General features: G+C 45.5%; 2 protein-coding genes across 6 annotated transcripts in view; one reads left to right on the top strand and one right to left on the bottom strand.

Moving 5' to 3' along the window:
* Positions 1–12,255, top strand: part of HVCN1 (hydrogen voltage gated channel 1) — a 40,254-nt gene extending 27,999 nt beyond the window's left edge. Inside the window, exons 3-7 of one of the 2 annotated variants that reach the window (XM_085858662.1) lie at positions 1,909–1,992; positions 2,090–2,151; positions 2,245–2,321; positions 11,784–11,896; positions 11,982–12,255. In XM_085858662.1, coding sequence (XP_085714788.1) covers positions 1,909–1,992; positions 2,090–2,151; positions 2,245–2,321; positions 11,784–11,896; positions 11,982–12,047 — 402 coding nt within the window. In that variant the 3' untranslated portion in view covers positions 12,048–12,255. Of the gene's footprint in view, positions 1–1,908; positions 1,993–2,089; positions 2,322–11,783; positions 11,897–11,981 lie in introns of both variants that reach the window. The other variant, XM_085858661.1, reaches the window with a different exon arrangement.
* LOC147010895 (cell cycle checkpoint control protein RAD9A-like) overlaps positions 12,133–27,864 on the bottom strand; it is a 33,098-nt gene continuing 17,366 nt past the window's right edge. For 2 of the 4 annotated variants that reach the window (XM_085858657.1, XM_085858659.1), the window contains exons 4-12: positions 25,121–25,235; positions 24,308–24,407; positions 23,764–23,870; positions 17,618–17,724; positions 17,404–17,468; positions 17,157–17,285; positions 14,626–14,710; positions 12,619–12,732; positions 12,133–12,496 (exon numbers count right to left, since the gene is read on the bottom strand). In XM_085858657.1, the coding sequence (XP_085714783.1) occupies positions 12,389–12,496; positions 12,619–12,732; positions 14,626–14,710; positions 17,157–17,285; positions 17,404–17,468; positions 17,618–17,724; positions 23,764–23,870; positions 24,308–24,407; positions 25,121–25,235 (930 nt within the window). In that variant the 3' untranslated portion in view covers positions 12,133–12,388. The remainder of the gene's footprint in view (positions 12,497–12,618; positions 12,733–14,625; positions 14,711–17,156; positions 17,286–17,403; positions 17,469–17,617; positions 17,725–23,763; positions 23,871–24,307; positions 24,408–25,120; positions 25,236–27,864) is intronic. The other 2 variants (XM_085858658.1, XM_085858656.1) reach the window with 2 other exon arrangements.

A 27,864-nucleotide genomic window follows, 5' to 3' on the forward strand; every position in this document is an offset into this window, starting at 1 on the left:
CCTCAGCCGACTGCAGAAAACCACCTGGATGCCCTCGCCTCCCAACTCCACTCCGCGCTCCAACCCGACTTGACTGCCTCGCAACAACAACTCTTGCGCAACAACTCTTCTTTCTCTCTGCCCCAAAACTCTCTTCGCTTTTCTGCCACTCAACTCTGCTTTTCTGCTCGGCGTTTTATAGGCCGGCAGGAGAACCCATATGCAAATTTCCGGATCAGGACAAGCTCGGGGGCGGAGCCACGCTCACCCATTGGACGGAGAAAAAGGGGCGTGAATCTCCCCTGATCCTAGAATTTGCATATCTCGATTCCACACAGACGCGCCTGGAGGCGGGGCCAAACCGCCCCGCGCTTGCTGATTGGACGGATCAGAAGTGGGCGTGTAGCATTCCTGATCCGAATTCTCCTCAGAAAGGCCGCATTTTGCACTCGCGGCTCGGCACGTATCTTGTACGAGCCCAGGACAGCCCGACGCTCGTTGCTCACAGGTGGTGCGGGAATGGCCGCAGAAGGAGAGAGGTGAAGGTGGTGGAAGGTTTATGGTGGTGGTTTATGGCCATGGTGCCGTTTGGAATGGCGGTGATGCGGTGTTTGCGGGAGCGAGTTGTGAAGGTAAAGATCGTGGCTGTTGTTGTGAAGCGGCGTTGTGGTTGGTGGTTGTGTGATGGCGGTTGAGACGTGGTTGGTTCAAAATAAAGATAGAACAGAAAAACGGCTATCTCAAAGCGTCGCAGCCTGAATGGATCACATTTATTCCCTCTAAATAATGGGTTTGGGGCTAACTACACATGTACTTACAGAGATATCTCGCTTACGGGACCTGAATGGTGGTTTGCGAATTTCCACAACCGCAATAATACCATGGAGACAGACTCAAGATAGTCATATATGTACTGCATTTAAGAGAAAGATTCATAAGATTGCTGAACACAAATAACTCTTGTGTGTCCAGCCATCTTGCGAAACTTTTTGCTACTTTCCTGATGTAGTGCTCCTGGGACAGTTCGTATCTAATAAGACATATGTAATGATATAATAGGGATAAGAGGAAGAAAATAAGAAATGGGCCCAAGGGGAAAAGCATGGGGTATGAAGCAAGAGAAGAACCAGCATGCAAGAGGGCATGAAGGTCGTGGATTATCTCCGACTCAAAGCGCTTGCAGTCAGGCTTGCTTCCGACTCCTCTTTCCTTCTGCTCTGATGTTCCCACATCTGTCTCCTGTTCTCTCCTTCTTTGGTTCTTCTGCATGGGTGGGAAGAAGAGTAGGCACTCCCTGTACCCCTCCCCCCCCAGTTTATATTTTATTTCTCCCAATAATGGTCCAACATGAGACAGGGAAACCAATAGTGGTCCAGATTTATGTGGGATGCCCTTCATTGTACAGTATGACATAAGCTTCAGGCCTTTGTCCCATTATAACATACAGTAAGTAGGTACAACTTATTTCTGTCTTGTCTGGGCTATGTTGCCAAAAGGTTCTGGGTCACCTCATGAAAACAAGGCCTAACTGGAACCAGAGGCGCCGTTAGCTTCCAAAAAGATTTGTGACCCGGGCCCCCAAGAACTTCAGATTCTCAACCCCCAATAAAAAAAAACACTTAGCCTATTTGTACGTGCAGAAAAATAGGCTAATCATTATAAAGTGGCCTATTGTCGTCAAGGGGTTAAAATAGATTTGGGGCACAGCAAAAAACATGGTCATGTGCTCGATGGGCCAGTGCCCAGTGACACCCTTGACTGGAACACAATTCATTGAGAGGAAAGCATGAAGGTAAACGGCCACGGAACTACATTTGAGACAAACAGTACAGTATATTATGCAGAGACTACAGTGGAGTGTCCTCTATAAAGTGTACAAATATTTTTCACCTTACCACCTTTTAATTTGTCCCCACCAACTCTCTGCAGGTACTAGTCATCTTTCTGGTTTTGTTAGATGCGGCGTTTGTCTTGGGTGAGCTCCTCATTGACGTTAAATCAACTGGGACCGAGGTAAACGCACTGCAGAGTACATCATCTTCCATCCCATTGTTTTCCATTTATAAAAACAGTACTCTCTCAACAGCTCTGATCATGTTCCCCAATCCAGGTCTTGCACTACCTAAGCCTGTCGGTGCTGTCCTTGTTTGTGGTTGAGCTGCTTGTCAAATTGTATGTATTCCGGCTCGAATTTCTGCACCATGGTCTGGAGCTCTTGGATGCCGCAGTGGTGCTCATCTCATTTGTGCTGGACATTGTGTACAGCTTGCAACACAACGCATTTGATGCTGCCGGCTTCCTTGTGCTGCTGCGGTTGTGGCGCGTAGTGCGCATCGCCAACGGTGTGCCTTCCATCATAATCTTTCAATTATTATTTGTGATCACATGCAAACCATCTTCACAATGTGGGCTAGTTCAGTTTTATACTTTGTGTGTGCCATGATAGTGTGGAAATGCACCATTTATGAAAGCAGCTGTCAGACTAAATTACAGTCGTTTGCTCATGACTGTACAGAAATGTCTAAAAGTATATTTACTTTGAAAAAAAAATTATGCATGAAACTGACATTTCTGAGTGTGTAATGGGTACCAGGAAGCGAGTGTCATACCAGCCATTGTTGCACGCATCTTAACCAACAGAAAATGCTTGCCACACATTAACTTGTCTGTGTTGCACACAATAGTGGGAGCACTACTGGCATGATTGCCTCGAAGTAGGCACATTCGTCTCTAAAGGCGCTGTCACACCTTGACGTTTTAGCCAGCAATGGCAACGTATAAAAATGTATGTAAAACGTTGGCGTACGCTGAAATTTTGATTTTTTTTTTTTTTTTTAAGTTTTGGTCATATTCATAACGTGTTGGTCATATGCATAACATATTAGTAATGGGCACAGAACGTTTCGTTGTCTTAGAGATAACTTATACCAAAGAATGCTTAGCCTGTTGTCGGCGTTCACAACCTATGCCCAACGATAGTTTAACTTGGGCATAGCGCGCTGCACGTATCACCGACGAACTCGTGGCGTAGCCTGTTAAAAACCTGCCACACGCCGATTTAAATCATAACCACCTGAGAATTGGAAGTGTCCACCACGCAGTCACACCTTGACAATTTAGCCAGCGTATGCCGACCTATGAAAAATGTGTCTAAAACGATGGCACATGTCGAATACGGAATAGGTAAGTTGTGTATACGTTAAGAGCACGCTGAAAAACGATGAAGTACGCTATCATATTTCGTGGGACGTTTAGTACGTCGTGAAATTTCAAGCATACTGAAACTTTTACGACGTACTCGCCGTATGGCTTACACGTTCCACTATGCTGGGAATAAATTGTCGGCACGATATGCGATCGTTGACACAAGTTCCTTGTAAGTTACTCATAAGTCGAAACACGTCGAGGTAATGTTTAGCATACCCGAAACTTATTTTCTTTTTTTCTCCTTGGCTCCGTGAAGGCACGTGACGAAATATCTGAAGTTGTTTTTTTTTTGTTTGTTTTTTTCGTCTATCACGAATTTTAAAATGTATTCGGGCATTTGCTTTTAAGTTTCGACGTCGACGTGACAATATCCTCAAACAGAAAATATTCACAGAGGAGGAACTAAGAATAAGACATGAGCAAACTGAAGAGGCAATCAGACGTGATGAAATATCGGAAGTTATTGTTTTTTGTTTTTTTTAAATGCTGCCAATACGCCATTATACGGTAGCTGTAAATGAGAAACACGTTCTGTAAGTTATGTGGTCGTCCGGAAGACGTCAATCAAATACGTCTACAATCTACATACGTCAATATGCGTTGGGGGTACGTTACACATAGGTTCAAAGCACGTTACTCATAGGTTAGAAATAAGTTTTGGGTACGCAAAGCGTTACCTCGACGTGTTTCGACTTATGAGTAACTTTCAAGTAACGTGCCTCGACGTGTGTCAACGATCGCATAACGTGCCTCGACGTATGTCAACGATCGTGTAACGTGGCTACAACACGTTACTCATAGGTTATAAATAAGTTTCGGGTACGCAAAGCATTACCTCGACGTGTTTCGACTGATGAGTAACTTACAAGTAACGTGTGTCAACGGTCGCATAACGTGCCTACAACTTATGGCCAGCGTAGTGGAACGTGTGAGTCATACGCTGGCATACGTCGTAAAATTTCAGGCATGCTAAAATTTGAGGACAACCGCAAAGTACAATGATGAAAGCCAGCGTACTACGATGTATGGCAGTGTTTTTCAGCGTGCTCTTAACGTATACAAACTTACCCATAACGTATTCGATGTGTCGGCGTTTTAGCCCAATTTTGCATACGTCAGGCATATGTTGGCTAAATCGTCAAGGTGTGACAAGGCCTTAACCTATCTAGCCTTGGTTTGAATTCTGACCCAGCTATAAACTGTCATCCTGGTAGTGTTTCACAGGCAGGTGATTCATCAATGTGTGTGCCGTCCCTTGGATGGATGTTAAGTGGGCTTCCCTTCTGTTAGCATTAGTTGGTGGATGTTAAAGATCCCATGGTGTCCTTTGTGAAGGATTGTCAAACTATCTCTGGCACCATGAACAAATTCCTGCTCGAACTTCCCGTCGGAGTGGTGACCTGACGAGGATTGTAACCCCAGCCACAGAAACTGCTTTGGCAGCGCGCGCGCGCGTGCACACACACACACACACACACACACACACACACACACACACACACACACACACACACACACACACACACACACACACACACACACACACACACACACACTATCGAGCAAGGTTCATGATCTGATCGATATATTTTCAAACAAAAATGTAATTTTGCCTTAACAAAGGGAAAGCAAAAGGATTTTTTTTTGTTTTTTCCATTTTGCTTGATGACAAAACAGCATTTTCGTTATCAAACGTTGGTATGTCTGATAATTGGCACCAGTAGTTGTTTGAAAGTGTAGAAATATATTGACTTAATCACACAGTCAGGAACTTGGTAAATATGTGTGTGTGTGTGTGTGTGTATATATATATATATATATATATGTATGTGTGTGTATATATGTGTGTGTGTGTGTATGTATATATATATATATATATATATATATATGTATATATATATATATATATATATATATATATATATATATATATATATATATATATATATATATATGTATATATATATATATTGTTACGTTTGAGGGAGGGGGTATGCATTCAAAGGGTAATTAGGATGTTTAATTAGGTATGCCATGCTGTTCGAGTTTACCAGGATCTCAATGTAATAAGTAGCAATTCAGTGGTGATAAGTTGTCGAGTAAATGTTCATTTCTTCAAGGGGGAAATGATAATTGTCACGTAATTAGATAGGGACACGGGATAGGGTAAGTGTGTCTGCGTAAACCCCTTTTAGTAGTCCCTGGAGGCTGGCCGTGACGTCACAGGACAGTGCTGCGGATGGCTCCGCCCCGTGATCACGATTGGCGGAAGGCGACGGCGGTGGGCCAATAAAAACGGCTCGATTGGAAGTGACGAGGACGGGAGGATAAAAAGGTTCTGTTCGGGGTCGAAAAGGAAGAGGAAGAAGATCGGGACAAAAAGATCGTGTTTTTTGGTGTGGAGGCTGTTGCGCGGGAAGCGTACTTGTTGTTGTGCTGAGTCGATCGTGTTCTTCATCGTGTCTTGGAGCCTTGCTGAACCTCGTGCCTCACCTTGGTTGGCTCTGGGGTTCTGCTGACTCGGAGTACGGGGTCGAATGGCGGGCGGACCTGCCTCCCTCTCCTGCTCGCAATTTGGCGCCAGAACTGGTTCCCTGGCGGTTGTGAGCGGACTTGGGCCAGGACCAGGAGGTCGACAGCACCACGGTTTCTCCTGCCCCCCCCCCCTCTGACGAGAGCAAGGCCAGCTCGTCCGACGCTGATCCAGGGACAGTTACGTCCACACCACGGTCCAGCCTGACCACCAGAAGTAGCTACGTTTGTGTGTCTGTGTGTGTGTGTGTGTGTGTGTGTGTGTGTGTGTGTGTGTGTGTGTGTGTGTGTGTGTGTGTGTGTGTGTGTGTGTGTGTGTGTGTGTGTGTGTGTGTGTGTGTGTACGTACTTGGCGCCTTAGAGGGTTTGAGAATTGTATATTCATTGGAATTGTCTGTGTTTTTCCCCACGCCCGATCCCACACCATCCCGTCGAATCGCCCCGGATCCCTCTTCTTGCCGAGTCTTGTTATTTCTGGTAAATAATAAAAACAAATAAACGTCATCAACTCAGTGAAAAGTGACTCATGCCACCTTCCTCGTCCCGTTTGCGATAGAGCGATTAGAACCGATAGAGCGATTAGAACCGCCATGTTTGGGTAATAAATAAATAAACCGCCTCCATCGTTTCGGCTCATTCTACGTTGGCGGGACTGTTCAAGTCCCGTGGACGTCACATTGGTGTCAGGGTGTTGGATGTTCGAACCCCTCTAAATTATATTTGGTATCGGGAGAATATACCAGGATTAAAATCTCGCCACGAATTGGAATATAAAATTACTGCAGAAAAGCGCGCGAGCGCGGGAAAATTTTGGCGGGATTTTTCAAATTTAAATTAATTGGCGGCAAACGGGACTTCTGCACCATGGCGGATGTGCAGATGTTTGAGGAGGAAGGCCACGTGTCTGGCAGCGAGTCGGGGGAAGAGGGGAGAGACGGGGGTAGGGTTGGAACCTCCCCCATTCCGAGCGTGGACCGTGCTTCATTGCCTGTAACGGGGCCGGCAGCGCCGGAAACCGGCGCGATGATGATCCAGACAATGTTGGAACGTTTAATAGGGGACATGACGGCACAAATAGCAAATCAATTCGTGGCACAGAGGGCAGAAATGACGGCAAAGAGGGCAGAAATGACAGATCAATGGGGGGTAATGGGGGAACAGTTGGGTGCACGGATTGATTTAATGAGGGATGAATTGGTGGAAAAGATGGAGAAAATGAAAACTGAGATGCAGGAGTGTGTGGATGTTAAATTGGGAGAAATACAAAGCAAATTCGAGGATAGATTGGAGGAAACAAAGGTAGAAATTACATTGGAGGGGGAAAATATACGGAAAAAATTGGTAGATAAAATTGATGAAACGAACATTCGGGTTGATAAAGTGGATGAAAGCCTGGAACGTCATCGTGCCTGTGTGGATGCTCGTATGCAGCTGCAAAGAGAAGAGTGGGGAGAGCTGAGGAAGCAAGGGATGAATTTGGCGGAGGAGGTAAAAGGATTGGAGGCTCGTTTGGACGAACAAGATAAAATTATGAGCCAAGATGAAGTCTTGGATAAAGGCCTGGTAGAGCCGTCTTTTGTAAGTAGAGTGTCCGGGTTGGTTGAGGAGCAGCTACAAACTCGCGACGGAGCCTTGGAGGAGGTTGTGTGGGCCCAGAAGATCCTGCGGGAAGAGGTGAATCGGTCCATTCAACGTTTGGAACTGGAGGCAAAATTGACCCATGAGACCCTCACCACAAAACATCTTTGGCCACAGTGGGCTCCGAAATTGGATACGCAGCCACAAGGGTGTTTGATCCCTGGGCTGGATTCGGACAAGGTAGAAACTGAGAAGCGGGCCACCGTAAAAGTGATCCCCCTGGTAAATTTCGACGGGTCAGGGAGCGTTGAAGCTTTTCTGACGCAATTTGAGTGCATTTCCCGACTAAACGGGTGGAATGAGCGGGAACGTACAGGGAATTTGGTGGCAACGTTGCGGGGACCAGCCGCAGATGTGTTAAACGTGATCGCGGAGGGGATGTTGACCAGCTCCCACATTTGCGAGGTGTTGAGCCGTCGGTTTGGGTTCGCGGCAAACTGTGATCTGGTGCGGGCCCAGCTCCAGCACCGCAGATTAAAGCTGGGTGAGACAGTGCAGGAGCTGGCACAGGACATTTACCAATCAGTCAGGATCGCGTATCGGGACCTTACAGTGGAGGCATGGGACAGACTGGCACTAGAGAAATTTTTAGCTGCTCTTCCTGACCCTGAGGTCCGAGCGCTAGTGGAGTTACAGGATCCACCCACCGTTCACCGAGCGGCCGAGTGCGCGGCCAGGCTGGCCTCGTGGAGTCGGCCGGGTCGGGTTCCAGAGAGGCCATCGGTGACGATCCAACAGGCGGAGATCCAGGATCAGGGAGGGGGGCTGGGAGAAATTGGCATTACCCAAATGTTTCAGGAAATTTGCCATAAACTGTCAAGTTTGATAAAGGGTAATCCGGTAGTTAGTGCGCCAAAGCGGCGGGGTCCAGCCCAGCCAATAGAGCAATTCGATTATGGCCGAGGGGGTCCGGAACCGGAAGAGACATTTCACCGATACTCATGGGGGGCCTTTTATGGGGAGTTGTTTCCGGTGCGGGCGAAGAGGACACATGCAACGATATTGCCGGTACCCGGCGATGGAGGGACCCTCCAATAGACTTTTAGACTCTGAGAGGGTGAATCCTCCTGCTGAACCGCCAGGTCTATCCGAGATACCCTTTCATAGGTCGGGTCCGGAGATCACTGTCGGGGGTCGGGGAGACTAGATTGGGCTGAGCATATACGGCCATGCTCGGCTGCTGAGATTGTGGCGAAGTGCCCTCCTTTGGTGGAAAAAAATGAATTGTGGGAAAATTGGCATGGGTTTGTAAGTTCTGCTGGGTTTTAGAGTGACAATCGGGACAGTGGGTAATTGGTAACAAAGCAGGCACAAGTGGCTGTCCAATGACTGGTGCGTGGATCGGGTGAGAAGTGCTGTGTGAGTTGGTTCAAGTTAAGAAGTGAAATGTATGGTGCACATATTGATTTTTTTATTGGACATGGTGTGGTAACAGGGAAGGTCATGGTCGGCGAAGTGTTAGAAATGCAGGTGTCACATGTAAGGCCGATGGGGTGGGGGAGTCATGTGGGTTTTGTGGGTGGGGATGATGTGCTTGTCCACAGGGATTGCTGAAGCTCACGGTGAGCGTGAATTGCGACCCCCTTCAAGGAGATTCACCACCTGGTGGCTAATGGTGACAGTGTCTGGAGGCAACTGGGAGAGGGTCTGGTTGGGCGACCAAGGCGGGTAGGACCTTGGCGACCCAGGCAGGCCAGAGGAGTCAGTGAGACCCCTTCCAGAGTGTTGTACGGGATTAGAGCTGATGGCTACCAGGGGGGAGGGAATCAAAGGGAGCGGGGCGGAGAAACGTCCGGGTTGGATTAAAGCTTACCTGTGGGCATGGTTGCACCTGAGATGCCCCCATCATCTTGTGGTAACCCACCCCGTGGCCACGACGGGATTCAGCCTGCATGATTAAAATGAGGACCATGACCTAGAAATGTGATGATGACCATGGTGTGAGGGTTGTGAAGATGTGTGAGTCCCACTCGATCCCGCACAACTTGACAGGTGCAGCAAGGGCATGATGTCCGCATAATTTTGGGGCAAGCAAATTTGAAAATTGGCTCCCCAGGTAACGCTGGGTCTATTAGCATCCACTGGGGGAGGCGGTCAAGTGTAAATATCCTGTGAATAGTGTCGTTAAGGCTTAGAGTAGGAATGTAAAGTATAAGTGTTGTGTTTTTGTGGAACCTCTTGTTTCCCCTCCCCAGATCACTGGAAGAGTGCTGGGCAAGAGCGATGATGCAGAAGATGGAGTGCAACTTCGCTCAGTGCTATCATGTGAAAAAAAAACAAAAAAAAAAACGAATGATTGTTTAGGCGAGGATAAGGCCATAAGGGGGTAGTACATTAAGCAGGATAGGTAAGTTTGCTGCGACTCGCTGCCCATTGCCCCTCCTACTTTATTTCGTTAGGTTAATTAGGTGTGAGTCAGTAAGTGTTAAGGCTGGTACGGTAGCGCCTGTGATATACCTTGCAGGAGCTGCGGTACCAGAGGAGGGGCAGTGTTACGTTTGAGGGGGTTGGGGGGGTATGCATTCAAAGGGTAATTAGGATGTTCAATTAGGTATGCCATGCTGTTCGAGTTTACCAGGATCTCGATGTAATAAGTAGCAATTCAGTGGTGATAAGTTGTCTAGTAAATGTTCATTTCTTCAAGGGGGAAATGATAATTGTCACGTAATTAGATAGGGACACGGGATCGGGTAAGTGTGTCTGCGTAAACCCCTTTTAGTAGTCCCTGGAGGCTGGCCGTGACGTCACAGGACAGTGCTCCGGATGGCTCCGCCCCGTGATCACGATTGGCGGAAGGCGACGACGGTGGGCCAATAAAAACGGCTCGATTGGAAGTGACGAGGATGGGAGGATAAAAAGGTTCTGTTCGGGGTCGAAAAGGAAGAGGAAGAAGATCGGGACAAAAAGATCGTGTTTTTTGGTGTGGAGGCTGTTGCGCGGGAAGCGTACTTGTTGTTGTGCTGATTTGATCGTGTTCTTCATCGTGTCTTGGAGCCTTGCTGAGCCTCGTGCCTCACCTTGGTTGGCTCTGGGGTTCTGCTGACTCGGAGTACGGGGTCGAACGGCGGGCGGACCTGCCTCCCTCTCCTGCTCGCAATTTGGCGCCAGAACTGGTTCCCTGGCGGCTGTGAGCGGACTTGGGCCAGGACCAGGAGGTCGACAGCACCACGGTTTCTCCTGCCCCCCCTGACGAGAGCAAGGCCAGCTCGTCCGACGCTGATCCAGGGACAGTTGCATCCACACCACGGTCCAGCCTGACCACCAGAAGTAGCTACTGTGTGTGTGTGTGTGTGTGTGTGTATGTATGTGTGTGTGTGTGTGTGTGTGTGTGTGTGTGTGTGTGTGTGTGTGTGTGTGTGTGTGTGTGTGTGTGTGTGTGTGTGTGTGTGTGTGTGTGTGTGTGTGTGTGTGTGTGTGTGTGTGTGTGTGTGTGTGTGTGTGTGTGTGTGTGTGTGTGTACTTGGCACCTTAGAGGGTTTGAGAATTGTATATTCATTGGAATTGTCTGTGTTTTTCCCCACGCCCGATCCCACACCATCCCGTCGAATCGCCCCGGGTCCCTCTTCTTGCCGAGTCTTATTTCTGGTTAATAATAAAAACAAATAAACATCAGCAACTCAGTGAAAAGTGACTCGTGCCACCTTCCTCGTCCCGTTTGCGGTAGAGCGATTAGAACCGCCATGTTTGGGTTATAAATAAATAAACCGCCTCCATAGTTTCGGCTTATTCGACGTTGGCGGGACTGTTCAAGTCCCGTGGACGTCACAATATATGTATATATATATGTATATGTATATATATGTATATGTATATGTATATATATGTATATGTATATATATACATATATATATACATATATATATATATATACATATATATATATACACATATATATATATACATATATATATATATACATATATATATACATATATATATATATATATATATATATATATATATATATATATATATATATATATATATATATATATATATATATATATATATATATATATATATATATGTATATATATATGTATATATATATATATATATATATATATATATATATATGTATGTATATATATATATATATATATATATGTATATATATATATATATATATATGTATATATGTATATATATATATATATATATATATACACACAATCTATTGAATTTCACTTTGTTGAAGAATGTAGGCCCATTTTGCTGCTGGTTACGTTTTAAGGTGAGCAATTCAATGAAAATCCCTTTGAAGCTCGACTCCAATTACTCCTGGATGGAGACATGGTGACTGGGATCAGAAATAGATTTTTCATTTTGTCCCTGGAAGTATAAGTATGTCGTGAAGCTAGTTTTTAACCCTAAAGCAGGCCAAACGTTGTACATTTAAGTGGTGATGCCAGCATGTCGATCTTCAGGAATCGTGATATCGGTGAAGGGTCGAGCAAGGAAGAAAATCTCTGCTCTGAGGAACGAGAAGGAAGCGTTGATGGAACAGCTGGCAATACGAGAGGCAGAGCAGCAGAAACAGGTACCAGTGTTGAATATGCTTTGTGCTTGAGAAGGACACTATTGTGTGTATTATGATTGTTCATTAAGCTTTTCATTTTTACCAGGAAGTGAAAATACACAAGATGGAAACTCTGCTGCGTGAGCATGGAATCAACCTTCCACATTCATAGCTTCACGTGCTGTACAGACACAGAATTATGTCCAACATTGTGCTGCTCACACGTTTGAAGAAGTAGAATAAAACAGATGAGTGAATAAAGCCTATTTCATTTATCTGTTTTCTGCACAAGAAAGAACATTCCAGGTTCTGTCATGGTGATTATTTTCCTTTTGCATCTGTGAATGTATTATATAAATAAAAATATACAAACTTAAAAAGGAAGTGTATTCAAAATATTTAAGGAAAACATTTGATCAAAATTCAGAACTAAGCATCCAATGATTGTGCCATGGATGAAAGGTTGTCATTCTTCCATCCTCTGGGTACGTTTGGTCCACAAGTTCATTGGCGTCAGTCCGATTCACCTCCACTGTCCTCGGCCAGGACAGATTGTCCGGAGATGGTCTCGCCAAGCACACCTGAAGGTTTGGACATCGCCGCGAAGAACAGCGAGCGGAACTGTGGGTGAAAATGGAATTGTTAGTGACCGTTACGATTCAAAAACAGCTCTGTGCATGTTTGTGCTGCAATAGATTTCACAAACACCTTTGGACAGTAGAGTGATCGTGCCTTGATTTTACCTTCTTTTGTGGGGGAGCGCCTTCAGATTCTTGATTCGGTTCTGTTACCTCATCTGTCGAGCTTTGTCTGACCCATGCAGGTGCAGGAATTGTTGAACCGGTGGGAAGTTCATTCTGTATAGAACACACACTCTTCCATGAGAAATCCTGAAGAAATCATTGGCTTCCAGATTTGCACATGGTGGGATAAAATCCTCCCATAATTTGGCAAAATACCACCCTGTGGTCTCCTCTTGGCATTAAAGGGTGCCAATAATCCTGGTGTCGGAGGGACATTCCAACGTGAACCATAGCCGTTGCGGTCTTCATTCCGTCAAACAATCTGGATTGCTCCAACACCCTTGGATTTTCAAAAATTCCACCCAGACCCCCCACCCCCCCCCCCATTGGATCATTTGAATCATCTAATCGCTCACCTCTCCCTACCATATCCCTTCCAGATTAACTGCCACAATGACAGAGTAAGAGGCAGTGGTGTGCACTGGTTCCTTGCATATATTAGTGATAAGATGATTTCAAGTCTCTCAAAAAAATGTTATCCCCACACTTGAAAATTTTTTTAAAAACAACCGGTGAGTGGATATTGCAATTGGCTTCATATGTCTGTCTGTCATGCTATCATGCAACTGTCCCTGGACTCTGTGTCCTTTTCTCCTGACAAGGTGGAGAGCTTGCTGTCAAACCTCAACTCAGATTCTGCAACCGGTCCAGACGGCATCAGCCCACGTGTCCTCAAAGCCTGCTCTTTTGCTCTTGCTCACCCTCTCTCTGTTCTATTCACCCTCTCATTTGCTCAAGGTCATCTGCCATCTGCTTGGAAATCAGCAAACATCACTGCCCTGCATAAAAAAAGGTGCAAAAACAGATCGCTGCAACAACAGTCCAATCAGCCTTCTCCCAATCATCATCGCTTCAGACATTAAATCCTTCCTCTTCTCCAATGGCTTGATTTCCGATCATCAATTTGGTTTCAGACCAGCTCACTCTACCCTGGATATGCTGCTTCTGCTCTCCCAACAATGGATGGAGGTCCTCAATGCCAGACAGGAAATCCGAGCCGTATCCCTGGACATATCACGTGCTTTTGACACGGTCTGGCACCCTGCCCTACTCATCAAACTCTCTTCCCATGGTATCCAAGGCCATCTCCACTCATGGCTCGCAGACGTCCTCTCCTGTCGCAGTCAACGTGTGGCCCTAAATGGAGTTCTTTCATCCCCTCTTCCTGTTCAGGCTGGAGATCCTCGAGGTAGCGTTCTGGGCCCTGTTCTTTTTCTGGTTTTCATCAATGATCTCTCCGACTCTCTGGAAAATCCTCTATATCTCTTTGATGACTCCACCCTCTGCCGTACCATCTGTCATCCCTCAGACCGGCAAGCAGCAGCTTCTTCTCTCACTGCAGATCTGGATAAAATCATAAACTGGTCCAACACGTGGAACATGTCTTTCAATCCGGACAAATCTCACTGTCTCTTTGAAAGGACGGTTGAGAACCCCCCCCCCCCATTCAATCCCATTCCTCCCTCTAAGCCTTCAAAACAGCTGTTCCCCACCAGCTCTTATCATCCCCCATCCAAATCCTCGATCTTTTCTACCCCCGATAATCCACCCAAGCCCACCTCCTTCAAATTCCCTGCTTTCCTTCCTGAAAGTCCCCGTAATGTCCATCTTCTATTCCCCATGTTCCCCGTCCCATCCCTCTCCCTTCCACAGATCTCAATGTCTCTGTTCCCCACTGTTTTGTCCTTCCCACTCCCTCCCCTCTTGTCTCATGCCTCACTTGCTGTGCGTTGTGTGTTCGCTCTCATACGAGCCTCGACAAGGTATACAAAAAAAAAAATGGTTGTGTAGAAATTCACCAAACTTGGTGGTTGTCATCACCACATGGGAATAAGGTGCAAGGTCAGTGTCATTTTGGGTGGCTCACAGGGATTGTGGTTGGAATGTCGAAGATAAAGTACCTAATTGAGGTGTATGTGCACTTAAGGCTGTCATGATGAGCTTTACCTGAGCCTCAACAGCACTGATGGTCATGCCACTGGTATCTAGAGAAACCATTTCTTCATCCAAGATCTCCTGAAGATGTCTGCTTCTACCAACAGAGGGTGACCCAAGGTCAGAGCAGACAAGTTTATTCACTATGTGTACATGCACAATTTTCTACAATGACTAGTTTAAAATGAAACGTAAGCATAAACTATGAATTGTATAAAAACGCAATTGGTGTTAACGAATAGCATTCGATGTTTGTAGATGTACACACGTCTGTTTTGGGGAATTCAAAGGTGAGTCGAACAAATATTGTGGAAAGTGTCTAAGGCCCTCGTCAATTTTACACGACATCCATGTCGTGTCAAACTACTTGCTATCGTGTGTTCTACTTTCCTGAAAGTTAGCCCACTGATGAAAAGTTGGAAAGAATGCACATATATCTACATACCGTGCCTATAGAAAGTCTACATCCCCTTTCAAATTTTTCACCTTTTGTTGCATTATAACCTGGAATTAAATTAGCCTGCTGTTGGCGTCGTTAGGGTAGCGTCTTGGGATCCAAAACGTCCTGAGTTCAAGCCCTGTTGGCCGCTTGAATACACACCACGAGGTTGACAGCCTGTCATCCTTCCTAGGTCGGTGAAGTAAGAACCAGTGTACTGGGCCCGGTGTATGCCCTGGTTAGAATAGGTGTACCATATCCCTGTGTCGTAAGAGGTGACCAGGGTTGCGTCAGGAAGGGCATCCGGCGTAAAACCTGTGCCAAATCATTATGCGGATCATAACGGATGATCTGCTGTGGCGACCCCTAACGGGAGCAGCCGAAAGAAGAAGAAGAAGAAGATAACCTAAATTAAATTGCATTAAATCAGACTTTTCCACCTTCATGTACACATTGTAACCCACAACTTCCAAGTGGAAAATATATTATACATATTTCAAAAAATTAATTTAAAGTACAAAACTAGAATATCTTGGTTGGATAAGTGTCCACACCCCTGAGTTAATATAGCAATTCTAAATTAGCTCAGGTGTAACAATTCACCTTCAAAATCAAACAAGTTAATTGGCCTCCACCTGTGTTAAATTGTCATGATTCTGATCATTTCAGAATAAAATCAGCTGTTCTTATAGGTTTCCTCTGCTGGGCAGTGCATTTCACAACAAAGACTCAACCATGAGTACCAAGGAGCTTACAAAAGACCTCTGGGATAAAGTTGTGGAAAGGCACAGATCAAGGTATTTCAAAGACCTGGAATATCCCTTGAGCACAGTTAAGACAATCATTAAGAAATGGAAGGTGTATGGTCCAACAAGACCATGCCTTGATCAGGCCATCCCTCCAAACTGGATGACCAAGCAAGAAGGAGACTGATCAGAGAGGCCAATGGCAACTTTGAAAGAGCAACATGCCTTTATGGCATAGACTTGTTACTGTGTGCATGTGACAACAATATCCCAAGCACTCCACAACTCTGGCCTGTATGGTCAGGTGGCATGAAGGAAGCCATTACTCAAAAAAGCCTGCCTTGAGTCCTGTTTGAGGTATGCAAAAAAACCACTCTGAAGATTCTGAAGCCATGTGACAAAATGTTTTGTGGTCTGACAAAACCAATGTGGAACTTTTTGCCCAAATTGCAAAATGACACATTTGGTGCAAACCCAACAGAACACAGCACATCACCCAAAGAACACCATCCCTATTATGAAGCATGGTGGTGGCAGTATCATGTTATGGGGATGTTTCTCATCAGCAGGGACTGGGGCACTTGTCAGGATGGAAGGGAAAATGGATGGAGCAAAATACAGAAAAATCCAAGAGGAAAACCTGCTGCCTGCTGCCCTCTGCAAGAAAGCTGAAATTGGGATGGAAGTTCACCCTTCAGCATGACAACGACCCAAAGCACACAGCCAAAGCTACAGGGGAGTGGCTAAGGAACAAAAAGATAAATGTCCTTGAGCGGCTCAATCAGAGCCCCAACCTAAATCCAATGATCGAGCTTGAACAGTTTTGTGCAGAAGATCGGACAAATATTGTCCAATCAAGGTGTGCAAAGTTGGTAGAGACCTATCCCAACAGACTCACAGCTGTAATTGCTGTCAAAGGTGCTTATACCAAATAATACCTCAGGGTGGTGGACACTTATCCAACCAAGATATTATAGTTTTGTATTTTTAATTAATTTTCTGAAATTTGTAGAATTTGTTTTTTACTTGGAAGTTGTGGGATACGATGTGTAAATAAAAGAGAAAAAAGTTAATGCAATTTAATTCCAGGCTATAAGGCAACTAAAGGTGAAAAATTTGTAAGGGGATGTAGACTTTCTTTAGGCACTGTACATTGGGGGAAGGCAGGACAGTAGTTTTTTGCTGCCACATGCCATGTACACAAATAGGAAAGATAAGAGGGAGGGTATCAGAATGGAGGTGAAAGAGAGGAGTGAAGAGGGGGAGATGAGGAAAGATCTCAACATGGCATTACCTTGCACCACCCAAAAGCCACAGGCATAAGGAAATAGTGCAAAAAAAAGACACCTGTAATGTACCTCTTATTTGCCGAATGTGGATTATGTTCTGAAGGAAGCGTACGAGGTTGGCTGTCAATAGCATCTGCTAGAGTGGCGAGGATGAAAGTTGCTTCGAGAATACTGTCTTCCACACTGAATATTATTGGTCTGCAGGAAGAAATCAACCAAATTGCATTCCATTTAACAGTTGTTACACCAAATAATTACACACCACTCATTCAGAACTGCCGTTGCAACTCAAAACTGTGCGTGAGATCGTACCAACCTCCCAGCACTTTCAAAGTTAATGGACACTGAGAGGTTGCTTGCTTCTGCAAAGGTAAGCACACCCTATAGGGCAATGATCAGGTGGAAAGTAGAAGAAGAATAAAGGTTAATATGGAAAGACAAAAAAAAAACAAGAAACTAAAAGAAATGGCAAACAGAGCACAAGGAAAAAAAAAAGTGAATGAGCAGTGAATAAATCATGCGATTCTCACTCGAAGCTCCTTGAGGCAAAAAGTAACCTCCGTATCGACTCCAGCCGTAAAGTGCTCAAACTCTTGAGGACTCAAGCAAATTCCGGTGAGGGTAGCTCGTCCTACATCTTAACACACACAAAAAAAACAAGAGCGAAGTCAATGGCACACCATCGCAAATGCCCACGTTTTCTTCCGAAAAGAAAGTTGAAAGAGGGCTAAAGTTCCACCAGGAATGACCCAATATAAAATTTTGAGTTTTAAAAACTAACGGTTTTGACCCCTGCGTCCCCAAGCCCCACCCGGGGAATGAACCGGGGGTTAAATCCAAAAAAATTGATGTATTTTTGCATGTACCCCCAATGATGATTGCATGTACAAAGTTTCATAAATAAATATTCATAAAATGTACCCGTAATTGCATTTCTTGGTTTTTGACCTTTTGACCCCACACAGGGGGTGGGGCCAAAATGACATTTCTGTCACACCTTGCCATGTGGTTGTCGCAACTACCAAGTTTGGTGAATTTCTGCACAACCATTTAGCTTTAGGAGGAGATAGCATGACGGACGGACTGAATGAGCCAATTATAATATCCCCGTCGTTTTTGTTTTTTTTTCAAAAACCGTGGGGATAACATGAATAATAATAATAATAGTATAATGAGTTCCCTTACAAGGATCTTAAATGCAGGAGGCCATCAAGTCCACATAGCATGCGCAATGATTGTTCATCCGTGCTCTATCGTTTTTGAATGCTGAGCAAGTAAGGAAGCAGCACGTGACATTTTTAAATTCTTTAGTATAACTCGGCCGTGGTTCAAACCACCAACATTAATTGGGGCCATGCTGATGCTATGTAGCAAGTCTGGATGTAATCAGCACAGAACTGTAGGAGTAGTAGCACAACACACACACACACACACACACACACACACACACACACACACACACACACACACACACACACACACACATACACATACACATACACACACACACACACACACACACACACATACACACATTATGCTCATTCTAAAGGGAATGGGGTTTGCAATGGTTACAATAACAACGTTATCACTTAACTTCTACTCATAGAAGTGAATAAAAAAATTATGCTAAATAAAAAGCAATGTAGAGATGATAAACTACAGTCTAAAAAAGGTTTTAAACAAGATAGGGATGATGTTGGTTTGGAGAGTAGCTCACAGTATTACCGACACATAACCAGTCACTACCTCGACAATCCGCTGAATAAACCAAGTAGGTTCTCATATGTCGCCAAAGCAACTTTTTAGAGAAGATACTCCAACTTTAGTTTTGTATGTAGTAAGTAGACGGAGTGGCCATTTTTTATTTCTGATGCCATCCCCACATCGAGAATACTAGCTTACGTCATATTTGTGGAAAAGGAGGGACGTATCAGATCAGGGTTAGGAATGAAGTTTTCAACACCCACGTTTCCTACCGAAAAGAAAGTTGAAAGATGGCAATTTTGATTGGCAAGATGGCAAACCAATTTTGATAGAGGAATCATCTACATGGACCCTCACATAAACAGAGCTGTGGGGGGGGGGGGGATAACTAGATTCCTTTCAAATGCAATTATTGAGAAACGTGCTAAAATAGCATGGGATAATTAAACTGTGGAGGAAATTAAAAAGCAAACAATCAATAGACATGCTTGAACAATTCCATGGCAAGAATATGCAACCCCAGACTGAAATGGTTTAGACATGTTGGAGGAAGAACGACTCGTGAAGAGAATATACCAAAGCAGGATGAACAGTAGAAGGTCAAGCACCAGATGGAAGCAAACAGTGAAGGGAAGCTGGAATTACGATGGAAGAAGCACATTGAAGCACTGGTTAGGAAAGGGTGGAGAACTGTGGTTCGGGCCCGCATAGCAGTGTGAAGATAAAGATAATATTAACCAAGCTGGAACGAACGTAAAAGGGAGAAAACCTAAATGGAAGGAAAATATATTAAATGAGGGAATGACCGAAAACGAACACAATTTTGCCTTTTGTCAACTTCTCTCACACAGCCAGTCCCCAAAAGATGCAAGGAAAAATTTTTTTTTGTCTCGGTCTCCTCAATACCAGTCCAGCCTATCCGTGGCTCTGATAACAACCATGGCACGAATAGTTTCAACACCGAGGAAAACTCGTGTTTCCTCGCTGCACTCTCATATTGGGGAAGATACATCTGTTCTTCTTCTTCTTCCTCTTTCGGCTTGCTCCCGTTAGGGGTCGCCACAGCGGACCAACTGTCTCCATTTCGCTCTATCCTCCACATCTTCCATTGACACTCCAACCACCCGCATATCCGCCCTCACCGCATCCATGAACCTCTTCTTTGGCCTTCCTCTTCTCCTCCTACCTGGCGGCTCCATCTTCAACATCCTTCTCCCGATATACTCCGTTTCCCTCCTGTGCACATGTCCAAACCATCTCAATCTCGCCTCTCTCACTTTGTCTCCAAACCGTCCTACCTGCGCTGTCCCTCTAATATACTAATTTCTTATCCTATCCATCCTCGTCACTCCCAACGAGAATCGCAGCATCTTTAACTCTGCCACCTCCAGCTCCGCTTCCTGTCTTTTTGTCAGCGCCACCGCCTCCAAACCATACAACATAGCTGGTCTCACTACCGTCTTATATACTTTCCCCTTCACTCTTGCAGCTACCCTTCTGTCACAAATCACTCCTGCAACTCTTCTCCAACCACTCCATCTTGCCTGCACTCTCTTTTTCACTTCTCTCCCACACTCTCCGTTACTTTGGACAGTTGATCCCAAGTATTTAAACCCATCCACCTCCCCACCTCAACTCCTTGCAACTGCACCATACCACAACCCTCCCTCTCATTTACGCACATGTACTCCGTCTTACTCCTACTGACTAACATTCCCCTTCTCTCCAGTGCGTAACTCCACCTCTCAAGGCTCGATTCAGCCTGCTCCCTACTCTCCCTACAGATCATGATGTCATCCGCGAACATCATAGTCCACGGAGACTCCAGTCTGATCTCGTCCGTCAACCTGTCCATCACCATTGCAAACAGGAAAGGGCTCAGAGTCGATCCTTGGTGCAATCCCACTTTAACCTTAAACCGGTCCGTCATTCCTACCGCACACCTCACCGCTGTCACACTGTCCTCATACATATCCTGCACGATCCTCACATACTTCTCCACCACTCCCGACTTCCTCATACAATACCACAACTCCTCTCTTGGCACCCTATCGTAAGCTTTCTCTAAATCCACAAACACACAATGTAACTCCTTCTGGCCTTCCCTATACTTCTCCATCAACATTCTCAAAGCAAACATCGCATCAGTGGTGCTCTTTCCTGGCATAAACCCATATTGCTGCTCACAGATAGTCACCTCTCCTCTCAACCGAGCTTCCACTACTCTTTCCCACAACTTCATGGTGTGGCTTAACAACTTTATCCCTCTGTAATTTCCACAGCTCTGCACATCACCCTTATTCTTGAAAATCGAAACCAGTACACTTAATCTCCACTCCTCCGGCATCCTCTCACTTTCCAAGACTTTATTAAACAATCTGGTTAACAACCCCACTGCCATCTCTCCTAAGCACTTCCATGCCTCCACTGGTATACCATCTGGGCCAACCGCCTTTCCACTTTTCATCTTCTTCATAGCAGTCCTCACTTCATCCTTACTGATCCACCCCACTTCCAGATTCACTATCTCCACCTCTTCCAACCTTCTCTCTCTCTCATTTTCTTCATTCATCAGCTCCTCAAAGTACTCCATCCACCTTCTCAACACACTCTCCTTGCTCGTCAGCACATTCCCATTTGCGTCCTTTATCACCCAAACCTGCAGCACATCCTTCCCAGCTCGGTCCCTCTGTCTTGCCAATCGGTATAAATCCTTTTCCCCTTCTTTTGTATCCAACTTCTCATACAGCTCGTCATATGCCTTTTCCTTGGCCTTTGCCACCTCTCTTTTTGCTTTTCGACGCCACTCCTTGTACTCCTGCCTACTTTCTTCATCTCTCTGACTATCCCACTTCTTTTTCGCCAACCCCTTCTTCCTTATACTTTCCTGTACTTCCTCATTCCACCACCAAGTCTCCTTATCTTCCTTCCTCTGTCCAGATGTCACACCAAGTACCTTCCTAGCTATCTCCCTCACAACTTCTGCTGTCGTTGCCCAATCATCCCACCCATCTTTACCACCATCCAACGCCTGTCTCACCTCCTCCCTAAATTTCACGCAACAGTCTTCCTCCTTCAGCTTCCACCATCTGGTCCTTGGTTCAGCCCTCACTCTCTTCCTCAACCTCACCTCTAAAGTCATCCTATAGACCACCAATCGATGATGTCGAGCTACACTCTCCCCTGCCACAACCTTACAGTGACTAATCTCTTTCAGGTTGCATCTCCTGCTTAAGATGTAATCCACCTGTGTGCACTTTCCTCCACTCTTGTATGTCACCCTGTGTTCCTCCTTCTTCTTGAAATACGTATTTACCACTGCCATTTCCATTCTTTTTGCAAACTCTCCCACCATTTGCCCTTCCACATTTCTCTTGTTGAGACCGTACCTCCCCATCACCTCCTCATCCTCTTTATTCCCTTCCCCAACATGTCCATTGAAATCTGCTCCAATCACCACTCTTTCATCCTTGGATACACTCTCCACCACTTCATCTAACTCACTCCAGAAATCTTCTTTATAATCCATCTCACACCCCATATGTGGGGCATATGCACTGATGACATTCATCATCACCCCTTCAATTTCCAACTTCACACTCATCACTCGGTCAGTCACTCTCCTCACCTCCAATACCCTCTTGACATAATCTTCCTTCAGGATTACCCCGACACCATTTCTCCTCCCATCCACACCATGGTAGAACAGTTTGAAACCACCTCCAATGCTCCTCGCCTTACTCCCCATCCACTTGGTCTCTTGTAAACACAGTATGTCCATCTTTCTTCTCTCCATCATATCAGCCAACTCTCGCCCTTTGCCAGTCATCGTCCCAACATTCAGAGTTCCAACTCTCACCTCCACACTTCTACCCTTCCCCCTCTCCCACTGCCTCCGGACACGCCTTCCCCGTCTCCTTCTCCTCCTTCGCCCAGCAGTAGCACAATTTCCACTGGTACCCTGCTGACCACTGGTACCGGTGGCGGTCGTTGGTAACCCGGGCCTCGACCGATCCGGTATGGAAATTCGTTTTGTTGTCCGCATAACGATTTGGCATAGATTTTTACGCCGGATGCCCTTCCTGACGCAACCCTGGTCACCTCTTACGACACACAGGGATATGGTACACCTATTCTAACCGGGGCATACACCGGGCCCAGTACAACTGGTGCTCATTTCGCCGACCTCGGAAGGATGGCAGGCTGAGTCAACCCCCTGGTGTTTTCGACTTGGTTTATATATACATATATACATATATATATATATATATATATATATATATATATATATATATATATATATATATATATATATATATATATAAATTCAGTGTCCCAACGGGGCTTGAACTCAGGACCTCTTGGGTCCCAAGCCACTGCCCTAACCACTGTGCCAACACCAGGCTAATCAACACCATCTGTTGTGGAAAGGAAATAATGAGGTTTGTTTTTCACGAAAATTATCCTGCTTGACCCCCTAAATTATATCATGTGCACCCCGCTTGGCACAAATCCTTACTTTGATGATTTTGATTACACACAGCTTAACACTCATTCCATTACCGTTTCATCCCCAGTTTGCCCTTCCTCTTATTTTAGCCATTTTAGCCCTTCTTGCTGTGTCTCAGCTTGTATCCTGCTTGTTCATCCCATGTATAAATCCTCCACCCAAGCCCTTGTTTTCATTCTTCCCCTCGCACATTCTTCCTCCAAATGTCCCTCTACCCTATTGTTCGTGAGTTTCCCCACTTTCCACTGTTCTGTGTTCTAGCTCATCCATGAGCTCTCGACCTTGTATGCAAGAAAAACAAAAAAAAAAACGATTATTAACAATTACGCAAGCTTAAAACATGAAAATAAATAAAAATTTGACTATGAACAGATTGATCATGAAAATTGTATTTTTATATCTTGTAAAGCTGACAGACTAGGTGACCTAAAAAGCTTTCAAACCAAGTGACCTACTCACCGACTTCACCATCAAGGTAGTTCCGCAGGAATACCTTTGTCTGAGTTACACCCAGGGTCACCTCTTCCTGGTTCATTTGAAAGTGAATGACGGAGTCTATCAGAAGCCTGTAGGTACACAAGTATACAATGGCCCACACCAAATTCCACTGTTATACATAAATATTGTTACAGAGACAACTAACCACAAAGAGAACAAAGGAAATTGGCTTACTTCCGGTTGGTCTATTTGTGTAGCCAACTAAGCCCCTGGGTCATGCATGGCTACAGGTAACCCGGGTTCAAATCTGATATTCAAAATGTGGTTGTCAATCATCTGCTGATGTCCTTGCAATTAATCCAAAAGAACACCAACATTTACTATTGTCTTTGTCCTGCATGCTAATTATATACAAACTCCACAGCAAGCATTTGATCAATGTTCAATTTTTAAGTCACTCGATTTAATGCCTGGCATAACCTCTATATTCATAGTTTTTGCTTAACCCTTTTGCGAAACAATTAAAATTGCAGTGAAATACCCCCCCCCCGCCCCCCATACGTACTTAGCTTGGGCCCGGAACACATTTGGACATTGGGACTTGGAGTACATCGCCTGCAGAGACTCACAGTCCTGGAAAGTCAAGTTATGAGTTTTGATGATTCCTGTGGTAGAATTGTGAATACCAGAACAAGACGAATCATTTGACAATTCAAATCCTCACCAGCATATATAGATGACAGTAGATCTGAGAACCAGTACTGACTCTAAACAACAGGATTAACAATCTCCAATTTGGACAGGGGCTGGTGGAATAGCCTAGAGGTATGTACACTTGCCAACTAAGCCATCTAACTTGGGTTCCAATCCTGATCCAGCTATAACCCGTCATCCTGGTGTTTCACAGTCAGGGCGAGTCATCAATGTGTGTGCAGTCCTTCGGATGGACTTTAAACTGGGCATCCCATCTGCCGGGATTAGTTGGTGGACGCTAAAGATCCCACAGTGTTTGCAAAGAGCAGACGAGCTATCGCCGGTACCCTGAACAAATTACAAATTCCTGATCAGGATCTTCACTCAGTCGAGCATCCTACGTCGGAATGACGACTTGTCCAGGATTGCAACCCTTGCTAAGAAACTGCTTCAGCAGAACCAAAGCTCTGGCCGGTGATTATTATTATTATTATTAAAGACAAAATGCACATTCAAGGTATAAAATACCTTGAACAACTTTGTTAAACTGTGCCCAAAGCCTGTTGGGTTCGATGTTACAATATCCCCTTCCCATTACTTCGGGAAAGGGTGAGGTGAAATAAAAGGTGTAAGCAAGTGAGGGAGTTATCATGCATCAAAAGATAGGCATTTAAGTCAAGCAAACCATATCTGCAGTGCAGTTGAAAGACAAGTCGGCAGGCGGGAAGGTCCAGCTGTATTTTGCATCGGTCTACAGAGCGCTCGATCCCAACCAACGAGTGAAACACAGACAAGACTGCCTGCAGGATAAAATGACGTTACAAATTTTTTTAAACAAAAACAATAAAATAAAGACAACAACCACCAGCACCACCTCCAACCCTACGAGACAACAATCAAGCTGTATCCATCCACACCTCGACTCCTCACCTAAACTTGTGTTCACCTACACATACCTACCGAGAAACGAGAAAAACTTTCATCATAACTACTGCTCAGAACAACTGCAACTTTCATTCATATCCCTCCCACACTCTGTCCCAGTATAAATAAAAGGCATTTTCTATCATCACAGACCCCACTCATACCATATACAAGGAGAAAATGAAGCAACAAGCTGACATAATGGTGGTTAGATTTGGTGGCATGAAGGTTAGGGCATGTGGGAGGTCAGCAGTTTGATTCCAAATTGTTCCAAATCATACCAAAGATTTTCTAAAAGGTACATGCTGCTTCCTTGCTTGATGGTCAGTATTCAAAGGAGAGAGCATGGATAAACAACCATAGAGAAGAGGAAATCTCTATATTGCCCCACTGAGTGGAGGGAAGCGTGACGTCATAAAGGTGGCCTCATCGCACCCAGAGTGGTCCCAGGCACACCTAATATGGGAACCCCAGGAAGTCACACCCCACTTCCAAGCCCACCAGCCATTTGTCTGATGTCAAATCTCAAGTCTCATGCATTCGTAGAATACATGTTCGTACAGGCGATTTGTGTTGCAGCTCTTCCATGAGACGAAGACTCTATAGATAAAAAAATAATAATAATCAGGCATGACAAGGAGTGAGTGATGGCCACAAATGCTTGAACAAGATCCATTTAACAGTGAAGAGGTTTGGTGTGTGCATACTCGTGGGACGGCTTGCCAGCTCAACTCTTGTAGGGAATCAACTCCGCACTGATGACAGCCAGTAGTCCCCACACACAAAGCGTTTATGGCATGACCGTGCATTTTGGCCTTATGGGCGAGCATGCATTTCCGTATGGCCATGAGCAATAGCCTTTTGGGCCAAGGTGCATGTGTAAGAGTTTGACAAGCTTTGTTTGAACACGTACTTTGGTCTTCCTACCGAAGTACACACATGCTTAGCTTTTTGTTTGCTTTCTAAAACCTTTCCCCCCACTTATAAAAGGGTACCTCTCAACAGAGATGACAGCCAATCAGCCAGAAACACTTCCATGGATTGGTTTCCTTCCCAAGGGTGAAGGGGGATGGCGGGCGAGCACACGCGCACATATATACATATACACACACACACACACACACACACACACACACACACACACACACACACACACACACACACACACACACACACACACACACACACACACTGTTGCGGAAATGGGCCCTTAGTGGGTTATTAAATATAGGATTAGCCCAGATCCCCCCTTAAATGCATGTTTAGCCAGGTTGTTTGGTAATCGGACGTTACATGTGTGTCGGGAGGTGTAGCAGGCGGTCCAGTGTTCATACAGTGGTGGTGTACCGAGAGACGCTTTATTTTTCCTTCCCCCCTGCTAACCACCTCCCACCCAGCGCCCTGACAGAGTCAATCAACAAGACGTGCCAGCAACCCATTGGCGGAGAGCTGCTGCAAACTCGAACAATGGACCAATCCCGTGTCCCCGCTGGCGTTCCAAAAGGCCCGCCCCGAAAGGCAAGAGGAACTGTGTTGTGGTTTGCGATCTGCTTCATGAGGAGTGACGCGACGAGCTGTTCCTCCTTGGCCATGGATCCAGCATGCAGGTCGTCCCCAGGTTCATCGTGAGTCCAGCCACAGGACCTCTGACTGTCCTTGCTCCCTGCGCGACTGGACCACGTCTTTTCATCCCGTTGATCCGCCTGCGGAGCCGAACACCCAGATTTGGCCTGGTCTGGTGTACAGGCCAGGCCTGGATTCGCATACTGGACCTTGTGAGAAACCAGCTGGAACACACCATTGATCTTTCGCTCTTGTGCCGTCGACCTTACAGGGGCTGGACGCACCGAGGCTGCGTGCGTGGGCTGGGCCGATAGGAGGACGTTGCCACCATCTTGCCACGCTGCATGCTCGAGCTGCGCGCTCGAATCCATTGGCATCGGCTTGTCACAAGCCGCATTCGTGCCTTCGACACTTTTCCTCTCGTCCATGAGGCACCACCAAGTACTCCATGTCTTGTATGCATGTTGTCCAGGCCTAAGGCTTATTTTGCTAGGGCCCCCCTTCGAAACCTGTATCCGTAGCTCCCTAGATATGAGCGGGTTATAGATGAATGATAACGTTATAGTGAATGCTTTGCTTGTGTCGTGTTCCCCGATGTTTCCCCAATAAATCTGGCTGATTCATACAAAATTTGCCGCCTTGAATTTATTCGTGTCGCGCTGAAGAACAATCGCTCGATTCGTATTTAAAACCAAACTGGCTATGGACTGCGGTAGACTTCGCTCGGTCTCTGATCAAACCCAGTCTGTAGCCGGGGTGTATATCCCTAACTGGCAAGGCACAGGGGTACTTTGGTTTCGTGATCTGAGGCGCGTGACCCGAGACCTGTGCCAAACTAGCCGGCGTTATAACCCCTGAGACGGCAGTGCTGTGAAGCGCTACCCAATTTGTTGGCGTTCCAAACCTCCCGCGCAAAGTGAAAATCCACGATGAATGGACGCC

Source organism: Eptatretus burgeri, chromosome 16 (genome assembly GCF_056783735.1).
Source record: "Eptatretus burgeri isolate ZD-2024b chromosome 16, Ebu_testis_v1, whole genome shotgun sequence".
NCBI lineage: Eukaryota > Metazoa > Chordata > Myxini > Myxiniformes > Myxinidae > Eptatretus > Eptatretus burgeri.